The 17,604-nt window shown below is 58.5% G+C and overlaps 1 protein-coding gene across 1 annotated transcript; it reads right to left on the reverse strand.

Moving 5' to 3' along the window:
- Nucleotides 1-3,065: 3,065 nt before the first annotated feature.
- Nucleotides 3,066-17,519, reverse strand: COPE (COPI coat complex subunit epsilon). Its single transcript, XM_081075663.1, has 10 exons — nt 17,150-17,519; nt 12,265-12,327; nt 11,943-12,043; nt 8,942-9,094; nt 7,725-7,778; nt 7,163-7,244; nt 5,881-6,036; nt 4,426-4,494; nt 3,385-3,459; nt 3,066-3,279 (listed from the first exon to the last, which is right to left on the reverse strand). Exons 1-10 carry the CDS (start codon nt 17,273-17,275, stop codon nt 3,232-3,234), a joined length of 927 nt encoding a protein of 308 aa, XP_080931789.1. The 5' UTR covers nt 17,276-17,519; the 3' UTR covers nt 3,066-3,231.
- Nucleotides 17,520-17,604: the final 85 nt, after the last annotated feature.

Raw genomic sequence — 17,604 nt, forward strand, 5'->3', positions numbered from 1 at the left:
CCCGCGTCACGCGCCGCAGCTGGGCCAGGGGCGCGCGGGCCGAAGCGCTAGGGACGGAGGGGCGGGGCAGGCACAAGCTCCGCCCCGGCGAGGACATGGGGCCCGGGAGCAGAGTCCGTGATCTGGGGGCCCGCAGGTGCTGGGTCTCTAGGAGGCAGTGGCGGGGACCACGAGAGGATAAGTCCTGGCCTTGTCGCGCCGTCCGGGAGGCGGGCCCGCGCTCGGCCCCATTTTCCAGCAGAGGAAACCCAGGCATGGAGCTCCTGGGGCTCCCCCACCCCCACAATGTTTCCGCGACAAAGGGCGCGGTGGGCATCAGGAGGCAGCGCCCTCGACCCGGAACTTACTCCTTCCCGGCCCCCCAGCCTGCCCCGTCCCATTCTCGGACCCCACCATTCCGAGGCCTGGCACACGCTCGTCCAGCGGCCTCCCCTACATGCAGTGTAAATGAAGGCCTCTGTTCTCATTCTCAAAAGGACGCTGCCCATTCAAGGCGGCAGAAGAAACACCTGGTGGAAATTCTACCCTCCATCCCAGGGTTCCTGGACTGGGGACCCTCGTGTGGACACCCCCTAGGCTTGCTCCTCTGTGCTTACCCAGGCTGTGCAGGGGTTCCAAGTGTGAGGTGGGGGTTGTAGGCATCAGGGGGCTCCCTGGAGGAGGGACCAGGGGGCCTCTGAGGCTGAGGGTTGTGGGGCTGGGGCCTGAGAGCCACCTGCGCTCTGTGACCCTGAGGACCTGGCAGGCCTCCCCTGCAACAGGTTAACACAGGCCTGGCAGGGAGGCCAAGGGAGCGGGTGCCCACGTGATCAGAGGCTGGATTCAACAGCAGGCTTCACTGGGACCCCAGATGATTTTCCACTATCCACTGGGCAGGCCCTATGCCTGAAAACCCCAAGGACTGTCACTGAGGGCACAGGTCCCCTGCTGGATACTACCTCACCTGGCACTGACCCCCCCCCCCCCGTGCCCCTCCTTTCCCCTCACCCAGAATGTTAGCCCCTAGCCTTTGAGGTGTAAGGACAGTGCAGGCATCAGTGGGGCCCCTGCAGGAGTGGGCTGGGTCCCACGCAGCCACCAGCCTGACCTGCCCAAGTGCACAGCAGAAGACAGGCAGGAGAGTGAAGGGCCCTCCTCTCTTCCCTCACTCCCCACCGCCTCCAGTCCTGCAGCACAGCCGGTGGCCCCCCCATCATTCTTGAATCCAGTCCCTTCTCTGTACCTACACAGCCTCAGGTGGCTCTGGGACACCTCGTGCCTCCTGCCTGGCATCCTGGCTTCCTCCTCCCCCTGCCAGGCCTCCTCTGCTCACAGCCCACCCTCATGGTTCCCACCAGAGTAAAAGCCCAACTTCCGCGACTCACCAGCTGCCCTCTTGCCTTCTCCACCTGCTCCCTCTTTCCAGCCACATTGGCCTCGCTGTTCCTCTCGCACCCCAGGCAGTTCTGCCTCAGGGCCATTTTGCAATGGCTGTTCCCTCTGCCTAGACCGTTATCCCCCCGCAGGTACTGGCAGGGCTCCTCCTCCAACGTCAACCTTTACTTAAAATGTCACCTGCTCAATGTACCCCGGGCCCCGCCCATCATTCTCCTTGGCACCTGTCATCATCTGTCCTGCTGTACCTCTTACTATTTGCAATGACTTTTAACCTTTTAAACCACAATTACTTTTAAATACCAACCTAATATTTTTGAATGTGTATGGGGACAGGGGTTCATCCATCCCATCAGATGACTAATGCTGCGGCCAACCTGGCAGGCAGAGGGGTTCAGGGGTCCCGGGATGGCGGGACACGTCCCCATAGATCCAGCCGGGCCTGTGGGGCAGCCCTGCACCTTCCCAACCACCTATCTCTGTCCTCCCACCCATCACTATCTGGTGTCCATGGCACCCATCGGTAATGGGAGAGGGCCGCTGCCCACCAGCCTAGCCCAGCCCAGCCTCGAGTTTCATTCTGGCAGGGCCCAGACAGGAGGCTGCCAACGGATAGGTGCAGCACAGGAATGGAAAGTAGCTCCTGGTGCTGGCAGCGGGGGACCAGGGCTCCCAGGCACCAGGGGCCTAGTGAGGAGCTGCTGAGGTCCCAGGGCTGGTACCCCTTCCCTGCCACCTGAGAGGGCACGGCCCTCTTCCCACTGGGGAGCTCATCCCCTCACACTGATGCCCCTGCCTGGGGAGGCCTTCTCTGCACCTCTCTCCCCTGCTGAGCTCCCCGTGTCCTGTCCTGGCAACGAGAGACTGGATTTGGGCAGCACCTCTGAGGCACATGAGGCTAGGCATGGGGAACCTGGGGTCTTACCTCCTCCCTGGAAAGGACTCAGACACTGGCCCAAGGACAAAAGGCACGAAGCCCTGTCCAGCTCACCGAACCCAGTGTGGCCTCAGTGCCTTTGCATGGGCTGTTTCTGCTGCCTAAGATGTTTGTCCTCTAGAACCTGGCCTGGCAGCCAGTTCTTGTTGTTTGGGTGGACACAGCTTGAGTGTGACCTCATCTCAGAGACCCCCTAATCTGCTTACCCACCTCCCTCTCTGTTGTCCTCTTATTGCAGGGTGCTCACTATGCGTTTATTTCTCCAGGCAGGGAGCTCTGTGCTTTGGCCACTGCAGTGCTCCAGCACACATGGCCCCAACCACAGGGGGTCTCAGACTTGGCCAGTGACACTCCATGGCAGCAGCCAGGAGCTGGGGCCTGGTGTGGGGCTGAAGTTTACTCCCATGAGGACACGGCATACCCCTTCCTCGCGTGGCCGGGCTGACGCCTGACAGCTTCTGGCCCCCTCACCACCTACAGACCACCTGGCCTGTAGGGGTCCTGGGTTTGAATCCTAGCATCCCTCTTAATAGCTGTGACTTCTCTTTGCCTCAGTTTCCCTGGATGCCAACTGGGCTTGGGTGACATGGCTGTGCCTCCTGCAGCTCAGCAGCCCAGGACGACTGTTTGAGGGGCAGGGAAGTCTGTGCAGCTGCAGACGCAGGTCTCTATAGAGGGCCCCATGCTCAGGCCCCTCCCATCCCAGCCTTGGTTCCCACACGCCCCCCTCAAAGTGGCTCGAGCAAACATGGATCGAGGCGGGATACCTGGAGTGGAGAAGTTTATTGACAGGAGGGGGCTGCGTTTCCAGCCTCTGCCTCTGGCCAGAGGGAGGGAGCATGGACAAGGGCCAGTGCCCAGCGCGGAAGGCAGCACAGCGGGCCTCACCTCCGCACTGGGGAAACTGCTCGGTGGCCACCTCAGGCGCTGGGAGCGTATTGTAGCACCAGCCTGTCAAATTCATTTTCCTTCAACACAAAAGGTGGTGAGACAAAAAGAGAAAGGGGAGACACGTGAGCCAGGCCCCACGTTCTGGGTCCTCCCTGGCTGAGCCTGGGGGGTCTGGGGCTCACCTTGGCCTGGTACTCCTTAATGAAGGGGTGGGACCTGTGGGCATCCTTCAGCTGGGACAGGTAGCGGTTTGTCACCTGTGGGGGAGGGGAGGCCAAGTTAGCTGAACAGGGGGACCCCTGTGGCTCTGACCTGCAGGGCAGGAGTGTGGGGGACGAGAGCTGCCCAATGGACTCCCTTGCAGGAGTCCTCGTCTCCCCATATGCCCGACATCACCCCACCCTGGAACAGCACCTGGCAGAGCCAGGTAGAGCCCACAGCTTGGCACATGGATGGGAGATGCACCGTGGGGTTCATGGGAGTGGGCTGGACCTCTGCTTCCCTGGACAGGGAGGTCAGGAGCAAAGGCCAGGTCAGGGGGAATGGGTTTGGGAAGGGAGAGGAGTCTGAGGCACCCAGAGGCCTGGGGGTGGAAACCTGAGGCCCTGGCAGAGACTGTGCTTTCGGCCTTGCCCCAGCTGCCAGGCCAGCCTGACCACACAGAGCTCGGGCATCTGTCTCAACGAGATTAGGGATGTGGGCCTGTTTCTGGGGCCAGTGGGAGGGAGGGCCGTCCTCTCAGTCCTGCACCACCCCAGCCAGGCCTGCCTGAGGACCTTTCTGCAAGGGCCAGGGAATGACCGCCACGCAGCCCTGGGCAGGCCCCTGCCACCTGGGCCAGTCACCTAAAGCAGCGGTACCCAGGATCCTCCTCCCTTCCCCACTTCAGACACGGTGACACATCACTCACTCCCCTGGGCTCCTTTTACCTCCTGTCGCCCACCCCCAACCCTGAGGTGGCACAAGTCGAGGTCCCAGCCGGAATACCCTCTGAACCTCAGCCCACTTGTCCATAGGACCCCTGGGGGTAGCTGACCTATGGCCCTGGCTGGGGGGTGCCCTGGGGGAACACCTGTAATGCCAGCTTCCCAGGGCCCCTCAGCAATGGCAACTGCACCGCCCATGGGGAGTGGGTTTGTGCCCCGACCCCAGGCCAACCCTGAAGTCCAGACCCTGAGGGCCAGACAATTCTCCTGCACCTGGCTAGGGGCGGGAGGGCCTACCTCAGGGGGCTTGCCTAGGTGCTGGGACAGGACGATGAGGTTGATCAGCGTCTCTGGGTGGCCACTGTCCTAAAAACACAGGGGAATACCAGGCAAGCAGTGTCAGGTATTGGCCTGCCCACCCACCACAACCCTGGAGGGGGGGACAGGGCCTGCACAAAGTCACACCCTCAGAGGTGGGGCAGGGCCAGGGCTCCAAGACCCTGAATGTTCCCCCCTGCTGGCCACTCTGCAAGCCAGCAAGCTCAGGGCCCTTTCTCCTGTCCCTCCCACCTCCCCACACCAGCTGCCTTCCCTCTGAGCTGGTTACTTCATCAGCAGACCAGGCTGAGACAGAGCCCCCTTGCCTGTCACAACTGGGGAGGGGCCTATTTATCCCGATCTCAAAGTAACAAAGCCCAGCCAAGGGCGGCCTCAGTGCTGCCAGAGCCCAGCTGTCCCTCATGCTGGAGGGACCCCGCCCACCCCGCCTGCTCCCAGGAGGCTCTGGCAGGAAGCTGCTGGGAAATTACAACCTCCAGAAGGATGACGTCACTCCAGCCACCCACGCTGGGCTCTGAGGCACAGAGAACCCTGGGAACCCACCAGCTGCTGCCTCAGCCAGAGCTCCTGGTAGCTACAAAGCAGGAACCTGCGGGGAGCCCTGCCTGGGCACTTGGGGCAGAGATGAGCCCCCAGGAAGCATGGCGCTGCAGGCTCAGAGGCTGCATGGACGCTGGCCTCCTCCAGACCCAGCTCCACCACAGGGTGCCCTTCTTTGCGGAGACCCAGCTTCTCCCGCAGCACAGGGCATTCTGGCAGGGTGAGGTAGGCAGCTCTGCGTGTGCGGCCTCAGGACATCGGCCCATAGGAGCGCCGACTGACCCCCGTATGGTCTGTCCCAACTCTGCAAACAACCTTCTGGTAACGGCCTCTCGCAGAGATGAACAGGGAGAAAGCTTCCTACTGCTGTCCGTTTATCATTATATTACATGTTTTCCAAAACTGGAAAAAACTTTGATGTCTTTTCCCGTTAGACAAATACAGTGAAAGACCTCAGATGTTGGTGGGGAGAACAGAACTGTGGCCGCCCCAGAAGACAGCGCTCTCGGGCCCCCTCTTCTTGACAGGACCCAGGCACTGCCTCCTGTCTGCAGCTTGCTCTCCCCGCCCTCGTAGTGAACTGTGGGTTTCTCTTTCAAAACAGACCCGGGTGGGAGTCATGTTGAGGGCCCTGGGCCAGGCAACCAAGGTGGCAGAAAGGAAGGGCTGGGCCCTGTGTGTCCACTCAGCTCAGGCCAACTCAGGCCCTGCCTGACCGGGTCCTTCCATTTCCAAGAGAAGCTGGAATCAGGATTTTTGCAATCACAATTTTTAGCTGATTTGCCATTCCAATCCCGATGTGGCTACGTGGCAGGCCTGTGCCACCTGCTATCCCCTCTGGGAGCCCTGAGATTTGGACTGGGTCTGCCCTACCTTGTCCAGTGCCTCCTGCAGCACGCCCTCCGCTGCCTCCCAGCGGCCCTGGGCCATGTGGCAGGCCGCCTGCCCATTGAGCAGCAGCAGGGTAGAGGAGCACTTGTCGGCCATTTCCTGGAAGATGTAGTAGGCGTCCTGCAGCTTCTCGCCACCCTGTGGGGACAGTTGTGACATCACTGCTTTGTCATCCTGTGGTCCAGGCCTACCCCTGCCTGCTCCCTCACAGAACTCTGCAGACACGAGCCCAGCAGAGCCAGCCCATAGCAGGCGCTCCTCGGACACTGCCCCTGTGCAGAGACCCACACACAGCCTGGGCTCTGCGGACAGTGCCGAAACCACACACAGCCACCTCACACCTGCTCCCCCTGCCCTCCGTTTACATACTTGAAGCTGAAGCTTCCAAAGGAAGAGTTCGCTCATGGGCATCCAGGCCAAGTGGAGACCACTGGGGCACATGGCCCATCAGCGGTGGCCTCTGCTCTGCGACCAGCAGCCCTGTCCTGCCTACCCAGGATCTGAGTTCTGTCCTCCTGCTAAAGACGCAGACTCATGCTTGTAGGGGAGCCTGAGACCGAGGTGTGCTTATGAAGAGGCAAGGCGACTGGAGAGAGCCATCGGGGTTTGTCCCACTAAACTGGACACACACTGGAAACTGGCCTGGGTGAGGCCTCATTCCCCGAGGGCAATGTAGACGCACGCAGATGGGAAGCACATTTTAAAAGGCTTCCACAAAAGAGCAACTCAGAGAACGGAAGCCAAGTGCCAAAAGCCAGCAAAGGAGCTGTTGCCTAGAGATGGGGGATGGGGGTGCCCAGGCATGTGGGGAGGGGCTGGATGTGGGGGAAGGCACCAGGGGTACAGTGGCAACGCCCAGTGCCAGGAGCCCACAGAGCAAGCCAGGCCCAGAGTCAGACTCTGGAGGAGGGGGGCAATGCCAGGCTGGCCTCCTCCATGCATCCCAGGGGCGCAATGTGGGCAGAGGTACCCTGAGTTTGGTTGGAGCCCCCCGTTTGTCCACTCATATTCTGGCCAAGCTGCTTGGCTGCGAGACACCCAGAATGGGATCGAGGCTGAGTGAAGTGGGAAACACGCCAGGGGTGGCCCAGACTGGAGGAGTTCCTCTGAGGGACGGGCCCCTGGCCCCAAATAAACGGCAGTCGTGCCAACACAGAACCCCACATGTGCATTCCCCTGCTGGGAGCAGCGCGGCTAGATGCAGGGGGCCACCTCTTGGCTCCCTGCTGCTCCTGCCCCCTGGCCCGTGTGCTCGGGGGCTCACCACAGCCAGGTTGACCCAGGCGGTGGCCAGCTGGGTGAGGGTGGCGTCCTCATCTTGGTCCTGCATTTTCTTCAGCTCCTTCCTGGGGGTGGAGGAGAGAGGTGGAAGGGAGCCGAGTGGCCTGGCCGCTGCAGCCCCCCTCACACCCGCTCCTAGCTCAGGAGGCGCACACACCTGCTGGCCCACGGGCCCTCGCCCAGCCGCTCCCATGCTTGGCTCAGATATGCCAGCACCACCACACTCATGAAGTGCACCCCAACCCTGCAGGACGGTCCCCACCACCAGCATCAGAGGCATGGACCCACTGTCCCTCATCCCTCAGGGAATGGCAGGTAAGGAGGGTGTGTCACCCCAATGAACTGGAATGAAATAACTGGAGAAATGATCGTGCCACCATGTTCTAGGCCTCGGAAATAGTTTGGGGACAGTCCCCATGCAGAGTGCCCCCTTGAGGGCAGAGGCCTGGCTTCCAGAGGACATGGGTCCTGACGCGGCCTCGTTGCTGTTCAGACACCTGACGCACAGACCCCAGCCCAGCAGCCCCAGGTGGGGAGGGGCTTACCGGGCAAGGTCCAGGCGGTCCAGCTTCAGCAGAATCTGCACCGTCATGGCCATGCTACGGAACAGAGCAGGCAGTCAGCAGTGTCCCCACTGTCGCCCCATCAGGGCTCACTCCACGTAAGGCCACACCCTAGAGCATTCCTATGAGTGCTCAAGCCACCAGCTCGGCCTGATAGAGGGGGAAACTGAGGCTGACCGCCAGCTTAGCAGAGCTGGACTCAGACCAACGCACTGCTCACTGGGCCAAGCCCCCCTCCCTCCTGGGGCCCTGGCTCCCACATCTCACCACTGTCCATGCGTGAGCCAGGCGCTCTTATGGGGTCCTGAGGGCAAGACTCCAGGCCTGTGGCGCACTCCCTGACCACCCCAAGGCCGGGCACTGTGTCTACACCACGCCCTCTCCCCTTCCCGAATTCAGTCCCAGATGCAGCACTGCGTGGGGGCAGCTGATCAACCCTTCAGTTCCCACAACCATTGCCTCCCTTTCGGCCCCAGATTGCTGTGACTGCCCATTACTTATATGGCTGTTCGTTCCCAAGTTTTCCCACAAGAACATGACCCAGCACCCAGAGCAGCACTCACAGAAGCCTGAGAAACACTCGCAGAGCTCACTGCCTTTGTAGCTCTGCACTACGCCTGTTTCTAACCTATTGCACACCCCTTTCTGGACGGAGGTAAGAGGTAAACAGATACGTAACAAACATAAGGGGAAGGCAGGCACCAGAGAGCTCACGGGGGAGGGCAACGGTGCCCTCTGGGGCCACAGCCCCGGACTCAGAGCCCTGGACGCAGCGTCAGCCCAGAGTCGTCTCCTGGGTAGGGGATGGGGCTGAGTGCACGCTGCGCTGGGCTCCAGCACCCCAACCCTGGAGCACCCTTAACAAGAGTCAGCCTCAGGGGAGGGCCTGGGGGGCCTGGGGAGGACATAGAAAGGCCAGGGTCAACACAGAGCGGGTGTACAGAAACCACAGGCAGAGACAAAGGTGCTTTCTGCTCTGCCATTGGAAACAGAGGGTTTTCAGCCCCGGGCACTGTGTGCCCTTGGAGCAGCAGCCCAGCTGTGCAGAAAGGGGTAGTGTCTCTGAAACCAAGAATAGGAGCTGCAAGCATCAATTCCGCAGAGCTCTTAAAGCAGCCCCCCCTTCTCCAATCCCAGAACGACGGCCCTGGAGGCCCTGAGCAGCCAGGCCGTCCCCCCAGAGCAGGACGGGCGCTCACCACTCCAGGCTGTCTCCCTGGTGCAGGGCGCGCAGGGCAGCGTCCGGGTTCTGGTCGTGGAAGTAGATGGACGCGGCCATGAGCAGGAAGGTGGTATTGGTCACATCCACGCTCCTGCTCATCTCTCGGTCCAGCTCTGCGATCATCGTGTCCCTGCAAAACAGGGCGCGTTCAGGGATATGAAGGACAGTTTGAGGAATGTAATCAGTAGTGTTGTAAGGATTTCGTAGGGTATCCAGGGGACACTTGTCTTATTAGGGAGACCGCTTCAGGGATAATGTAGATGCCTGACCATTGTGCTGTACACCTAAAGCTGAATAATAATGAATGTCAACTATAGTTTCATATATGTATAGTCACAAGGAGCAGAGTACAGCATGAGGAATCAGAGACAGTGGAAATGTAACGGCTGTGTGCGATGTCAGAAGGGTAGTAGATTGGGGGAGAGGGGTTATCACTTTGTGAGGGGTGTAAATGTCTAACTAGTACATTATTGTGCACACCTGAAACTAATAGTAAATACATAGCTAGATAAAACAAGGTGCCCACATCAGGAAGCGGCTTTGCCCCTGCAGGAGCAGACACACCCACAAAGGGCGTGCACAGCAGCTGCAGCGAGGGGACAGAACAGGTCCAGCTGTCTCTATCTAGCCCCACTGCATGCCAGTCTCACCACCTTCCCATGAGGCACTTCTTTCCATCACATAGACAGGGAAACTGAGGCTGGGCACTCTAGGCAGGTGGGTAGATGTGGTAAGAGGAGCCACGCCCACCACACAGCATGAATGATGGCCCAGGTCTCAGGTACCTCAGCTCTCAGAGAACTAGGTGACTATTGGGCCAACTCTGCCCCTGACACAGGGGGACAGGCTGACTCGCCAGGGGCCTGTCAGGGACATGAGGCTGCCCAGGTGAATCACACTGGTGACACCGTTACCTTCCCGAGGCCTGTGGTCCGGGCCCAGCGTGCCAGCCACTCCTGGCAGGCGGGCGCTATGCTGGGCTGGGGGTTGGGGGCCGGCAGCGGGGGTGGTCAGGGCTGGCCAAGGATCAGCTGGACAGCCCCACAACCCCAGGGAGCCCAAGCCATGGTCTGCTGGGCTGGAAAATAAAGCTGAGACCCCATGTTTCAGAGGGCTGCTGAGTAGTTGACGGGAGAAGGGAGGCGTGGGCCCAGCCCGAGTCACTGCTGCTGTCCAGGGTCCACAGTCACTACAAATGTGTATGTGTCATGCAGGTGCTAGGGAGGAGCCCCTGAAGCTGCTGGCTTGGTCCCTGGAACACAGGGTATGGACACACTGCTTGCTGTTGTCACTGCGACGTTAGTGTTGTACGTTGTACCTGTCACGTACTGCAGTTATCCTCACGGGCTCCAGTACCTTCTCCACCGCCTGGGTGCCAGGCTGTCTTGGAGGGGCAGTGGTTTGTGCTGCCAGGATGGACGCACTACACGTCACTCTGCTTTCCGGAGCACGACCCTGTGCCCCATGCTTCCTGTGGTTTCCTTTCTGTACTGCTCCCAGCAGCCACCGCTCCTGGAGGGCCCCAGCATTCTTTCCCCTTCCATATGAGAACGGGGCTTGTCACTCTGGTTAGTGAAGCGTGAAGCAGGAGAAATGATGGCCTCTGGAGGCCACTTGTCTTAGTGTCCTGGGGCTGCTGTCATAAAGCACCACGAACTGAGGGGATCAAAACAGGAATTATTTTGGAGGCCAGAATCCCAGATCAAGGTGTGGGCAAGGCCGGCTCCTTCCAGAGGCTCTGACAGGCCTCTCCCCTGGTGCTGGGGGCTGTGGCAGTGTTTGGCCTGTGTCCACATCACTCCAATCTCTGCCTGTCTTCTCTATCTCTTCTTCTGTCTCTTATAGGGACACCGTCACTGGATTAGGGCCCAGCCTATACCCAGGATGATGTCAAGATCCTTAACTACTTCCATCTGCAAAGACTACATTTCCAGGGAGGTCACATTCACAGGCTCTGAGTGACAGGACACAGACATGTCTTCTGAGGGCCCCTATTCAGCTGCCCCCGCTGACAAGCAAGCCCCTGATCACAGGAGGCAGGGACAGGATGCAGCCCCCCACAGAAGTGGAGGTGGGGGTCACAGCAGACCGTTTCACCCATGGCCACAATGGCCCTCAAGGGAAGAGGGGACTCACCAAGGTCAGGACCACATCCTGGTCTAGAAAGCTCCAAGGGGCGGAGATCGGGTAAGGGCCCTCTGAGAAGTGTCATGGTGCCATGAGGGACAGCCCAAGGTGGTGGTGGTGAGTTCCTGGCGCTATGATGAAGTAGGGGCTGCAGAGTAGAACTGCTCCCTATGGCGAGCCTTGGGGCCAGTGGGATTGTGTGGGGGCTCCAAGCACAGGTGAAGCAGGGTCACCTGGCTCCCACCCACAGCCAAGAGGGCCATGTACTGGGCGAGCATCCCTGTGGCATGGAATGGTCCCTGAAAATGTAAACCAGGCACCGCCTGAGGCCCGCACACTGAGCAGCTAAGCAGTCGGGTTAATCCTAAAGAGCTCAGCCCCGGCCCTCACGAGGGCAGGCGAGGCCCACCCTGCCCTCCCTGGGCCACAGGAGGGTGTGGGGTTTCTGGGTCCCCACATCCCCGCCCCCAGTCATTACCCTCGTTGGTTGGTAGCCTGAGGCTGGGGTGAACCCACACCTCAGGGTAAGGTCTTCGCACACGTCACTACCTGATCCCACCTCGCCCTCCTCCTGGGGAGATGATTAGCAGGGAGCACAGCCATTAGCCCCGTCAGGCTGAGGGTGCCAGCCCTGTGCGTCTGGGGGAGGCCCCATCTGCAACACCCAGGGCTGTCCATTCAGAGAAACCCTCCAAGTCCCCTGAGGGCATCTACACACGTCCTTGTTTCTGATTCCCTAGACCCCGCTGCAGCAGGGTCCACTGCTGCCCGGCACTGTGCGGGTGGAGGAAACTGAAGCTCAGGGAGGCGAGGGGGCAGGGAGGAGGGATGCAATGCCCCCCGATCCTCACCTCTGGCTGTCACTGGCCAGGTACTCGGCGAACATGCGCACAGCCTGGAGCTCGGGGGCCGAGGAGGGCTTGATCTCATCCAGCACCACTCCGTACTTCCTCTGCGGTGAGAAAAGCATGCCGTCAGCTCCACCCGCCCCCTGCCATGAGGTTTACACGTCTTCTCAGGGCTCCAGCATCACCCTGGTGAAGCCCTAATGCCTGGGGCCGGCACCCACAACCCCCAGGGACCCCTCAGCCTGCCAGATGCGCCTCCCCCACTCAGGACTCTGTTCTCGACTCTCCTGTCCCAGGGACGTTGGTGGTCACGGTCCATGCTCACCTGTGCAAGGTATGCTCTGTACAAGAAGACATCCCTTTCCACGTCTCTCTCTGGGCTAGAGGGCTGTGGAAACAGAGGCAGGTCACAACACATGGGGCCCTGTGCCAGACAGGCCCTCAGAGGCCCGGAGTTTCCCTGGTGGAGTCCCAGCCCGGGCTCTCAGCTGCCTGTGACCTTGGACAGCAGGAGAGAGGCCTCCGCTGAGGGCACACAGCATAGTGGGCACTTGACCTCGTCCCATCCCAACATCCCCCCAGAAAAGAGGCCCGACTATCACCCGTTCATCCAGGGTGAGAGACCGGACACCGCCACAAGTGCCACAACCGCTCCAGCCCCAGGGCGAGGGGGTGGGTGATGCTGGAGAACAGATGGGACCCAGGTGGAGATGTGCAAAGAGAACTTCCTGACAAATACTTCCATGCAGCTCATTCCTGTCCTGCTTTCTTTCAAAACATTCTTTAACATGACGTACAGAAGAGACGAAGGTTTGCCTAGCTCAGAGGACTTTTGTGGGAGAGCTCAGCTCTGCTGCCCTGGGGCACGACGTCCGTGTCCAGCCTGGGCCAGGTGACACCTCGGGCACCACCCTGCACTTGGGGAAGATGTCCACGGTCTGCACCTCTCAGCCCAGCCAGTGCAGAGCCGAGGAGCAGAAACAAGGTGACCTCACACAGCACTCACAGTGGGACTGTGAGGAAGGGCCCAGAAAGCTGCAGGGAGGTGAGGGACCCTCCCTTGGGAGAACAGCTTTTGGACCCCAGGGTGCTGTCCGACTTCCTGGAAGACCCTGTGGGGTCCGGGACAGGTGGGCACAGAGCAGCTTGGCCTAGGGGACATGGGGGCACTGGGAGAGGACACCTGCGGAGCTGGGAGAGAAACAGTGAGGTGGGGAGGGGGGCTGGCCACCTCAGGGTAGCCACTGTAACAGCCTCCAAACTGCAGGGGCTCGGAAAGTGCCCAGAGAGTTGGCCTGTGCAGCTGCCATGGCACAGGTACAAAGGATCTGGAGTCCTACAGATGGGGGTCCACCAGGATTGCCCCCCCACCAAAGTGAGAAGATTCCTAGTCATAATGCCCAGCCTGAGGGGGGTGGGGGTAAAGGTGGTGAGCATGTCCTCCTCCCACGCCAAGGGAGACCATGGACAAGAAGCCTGGCTCCTGGCCCCAGCCCAACTCAGGCCAACTTCACCGCAGGGCCCCAGGGGTTTCCTCTGGCCTTGGTGACCAGGCTGGGGATCTGGTCATGATCGGGAACATAGCATCTGCTCAATAAGTGACTCTCAAATGACCCTCAGAGGTGGACACTGGTAAGGACAATCCATGTGGGGGACCCCCCACACCACCTTCAGTAAAAACATAGACAAAACGCTGGTTCTTGGGGTCTTCAAAGCAAAGGTACAATGGGATGCCCAGAAGGGGACTCTGGTTCCCAGAGGCGACTCGGAGCCTCAGCTGCCGTCTGTAAAACAGGCACCACCACTGACCCCATAGGAATGCTGAGGTGTTACCAAGATGCCTGTGTAGCTGCTGCTCAGGACCCTCTCCATCAGCCAGAGAGTGGAGCTTCTGGGAGGCATAAGACTAAGGACAGATGTACAGATCGGGGACACCCCAGGGACCCCGATGCACGCCACCAGGGGACCACTCTGGTGCTCAGTCCTGGCAGCTCCTCAGAATCACATGGGAGCTCAGAAACCAGCCATGCCAGGAGGCCCATGCCTATGAATGCCGCCCAGCACTGGGGTGGTCCTACCTGCCCCCAGGCAGAGCAGAGGTACAGCCAAGACCTGAGAGCAAGGGGTACTGTGTGGGAGGCCAGTGATGGAGCGAGGTAAGAGGTCGTGTCCCCTTCCTTTATTGTCCAAGTGGCCATCAGAGTCACCTGACCACACTAGGCGGTTAGCTTCTCGAGGCTTTCTTCTGTTTTGTCCCCAATACCTGGGTGATGCCTGCCACCTTGTGGGCACCTGAGAAATGTATGACAAATGGGGACGTGACGGGGACATAGCGCTAGGACACACCAGTGTTCTACCTAAGGCCTATGTTAGATTTGCTGGTGTGGCTGTGACGAACAACCACAAACTGAGGACTTTATTTTCTCACAGTCCTGGAGGCCAAAAGTCTGTGATTAAGGTGTCACCAGGGCCACACTGGCTCCAAAGGCTCCAGGGGAGGATACTTCTTTGTCTCTTCCAGCTTCTGGTGGCCCCAGGCATTGCTTGGTTTATGACTGTTTCATTCTAACCTCTGCCTCCATCTTCTCTGTCTGCCTCAAACCTCTCTCTGTCTTTCTCTTAGAAGGACACCAGTCATTGGATTTAGGGCCTTAAATCCAGGCTGATCTCATTTAGAGATCCTTCACGGAATTACATCTGCAAAGACCCTTTTTGCAAATAAGTCACATTGACAAGTTCTGGGTGGACATCTTTTCAGCGACAGCATTCAAGGTAGTACAGACTGCCGCAGAGGTTCAGGTTCCCTATGGACCAGAATTAAATCCCATCAGGTGGAACAGTGCTCGCATTCTCTGGACGCCTCAGGGATGTCTTGGTCTGGTGCTAGCACATCTTTACCACGTTGCCAAAGAGTGTGGGTGGCGTGTGCCTCCAGCCAGAGTGACTGCTGGTATGGTTTTTCAGTCACTCTCTTTGTACCGCAGATCATGCTGGTTCTTTCAGCAGCAATGTAGTCTGCATATCATGATGGGAGAAGACTCAAAGAATACATTACTATGATGTAAGCAGAACAGACACATAGCAGAAGACAAAGGGTAGAACGTGAGCACAATGCTGAATTTCAGTGACCCTACTGATAGATGTCATTGTTCCCATTTGACAGGAGGGGAAACTGAGACTCAGAGAGACACAATGATGACTCAGACCTGGTTTCAGAGAGAACACAGGAAAGCCGGAATCTGAGCCCAGGTCCATCTCAATCTTCTCACAGCCTATACTATCCCAGCAAAGAAGCACATACAATTCTGGTGGCAGGCCAAATGAGGCTCCCCAGAGAGATCCACGCCACTCCTTGGGACCTGTAAATAGCTTAGATTACATCACAAGAGGGACCCCGCTGATGTGATCAAGGTTATGAACACTAAAATGGGGAGAATGTGCTGGTTATCTGTGAGGGTCAAGTCCAATCGCAGAAGGCCTTAGAAACAGAAACTAGGCAGAAGGGAAACTCAAGACTCCAAGTATGGGAACCCCATGGCTAGTTCTGAGATGAGGGGGCCACATGCGAGGTTGAGGACTGAAGAGAAGCCTCTAGGAGCTAAGCGTGGCTCCCGGTGGAGAGCCCAAAATCTGAATTGAGTTTGGAAGCAGATTGTTTCCCAGAACCTCCAGAAAAGACACAGCCCAGCTGACCCCTTGATTTTAGCCTGCTGAGAACCATGTTGGACTTCTGACCTATAGGAACCGTGAGACAATAAATTTGTGTTGTCTTAAGCTGCTTGTGATAAAGTTGTTAATGCAGCAACAGAAAAATTAATACAATCGTGCAAATGTTATCTCAACAAATCCTAACAGCTTCCTGAAATCTGTTTGAGGTTGTCTCCGTTATACAATGATGCTCCGACGGCCAGAAGCCTGGAGAGCAAGCCTTCTTTACTTCAGAGTCTAAATTCCTCCCAACCTTCTGGCTGCCTCTATGAAGACACGTCACTCCCTTGCTTGGTGCTCTGATGGCCTCCTAATCCCTGCTGTTCCCCCAAGGCCCTGCCCACCTCATTCTCAGTCCCCCGCTTCACCATCTCCCCACTTCTGTCACACAGGCCTCTTATGCCTTGACTACCCTGAGCTCATACTTGTCTCAGCATCTTTGCAGCAACTTATGGGGTGAGATGCTTCTCAAGGTTCAGTCTCAGGTTCAAATGAGTCAGAGAGGCACGGCTTGATCAGACCACTCCCATGTGAAGCAGCAACCCCTCCCCCCCAATTTCCAACTCAGCACTTTTTATCGCCCCACGCCCACACACAGTGCTCAAGTTCAAGTTGTAATTACATATTCACTCACTTCTTTACTCATTTACTCTCTTTGGAACACGAGGCGGTGAAGGCAGGCAAACACCTTGCCATGCTCACTGCTCTTAAAAATTCTCCAATGGTTCATTCTCAAAGTGACAGTTAACACCCACGTCCCTTCCTCAAAGGTCCCGCTAAGGGCTCCTGCTGCCCCCTCTCCAGTCACCAGCTCCTGGCTGGCTGGGCCCTGCCTGCATGTTTACTTTCCAGCTCTCAAACAGCCAAGCTCATCCCCACCATGCTCCAGCACACCACCCACGGACTTCTTGTTTATTTACTCATTGATACACTTGTTTAATGTCCGTCTCCCTGGCAAGGCTGAGATTCCCGCAAGAGAGCTGGGAGTTTTGTCTATTTTATCACAGCTTGGAGCCCGGCACGAATACGCCGACTCACAGAGACGCTCGCTGAGGAAGGAAGGAATGTGCGAGTTTGGGGAGAGACAATCCGGCCAGTGGGGCAAGGTAACGTCGGGGAAACCATCTCTCTCGAGCGTCGGTATTCTCATCTGTAACGTGAGGATAAACAGTCCCTACTTCATGGGAATTGAGGGTATAGAGGCACAACGTGGGCGCTCAACAAGTGAGAATTATAACCATTATTATTACCAAAGCGGTGGCATAAGTGCCTCTTATTCAAATGCCTGCCAGCGCGCAGAGCGAGCACTCTGAGAAGTATAAACTGCTACTTCTTCGGGTGTTGTCACGGCACAAGGATTAACTCCTCACTGCTTCTGAAGATATGAGTGGGGGAGTGGGGTACGCCGCGAGGGGAAGAGAGTTTTCAAAATCAGAGCGCTACCCGCGGCCATCAGGAAGCGTCCTCCGCCCCCAGCGTCCCGCACCCCGAAGCGGCCGCACCTTCACCCGCTGCGCCTCGTTGATGCACTGCTGGTAGCTGCCGATGTAGAAGGCGTTCTTCACGTCGAACAGCTCGTCCACATCCCCTGAGCCGCCAGGGGTCGGGCCCGGGGCCGGAGGCGCCATGTCACCGTGGTCTCACTCGCTCCTCTTCCTGAGGGACACGTCGGCCGGAAGCAGGGCGCCACCGCGGGCCACACTGGGAAATGTAGTTTACTTGGCCTGGAGATGCGCTAATGGGAGACTCCGAAACGGGAGTAAAGGGGCGGAAGACGCAAGTGCGTCTTGCAGAGCACTTCGGGAATTGTAGTTTGATTCGATCCTGCGGGCCACTGGGATTCACCGAAACGGTAAGAAAAACATTGAGGCTGAAAATGGAAAGGAGAGCGAACGAGGGTGAGACCACGCTGGAGGCGGGTCCAATCGACGAAAGCGGTTTGGTGACGTCATCGGCA

Source organism: Rhinolophus hipposideros, assembly GCF_964194185.1.
Source record: "Rhinolophus hipposideros genome assembly, chromosome: 16".
NCBI lineage: Eukaryota > Metazoa > Chordata > Mammalia > Chiroptera > Rhinolophidae > Rhinolophus > Rhinolophus hipposideros.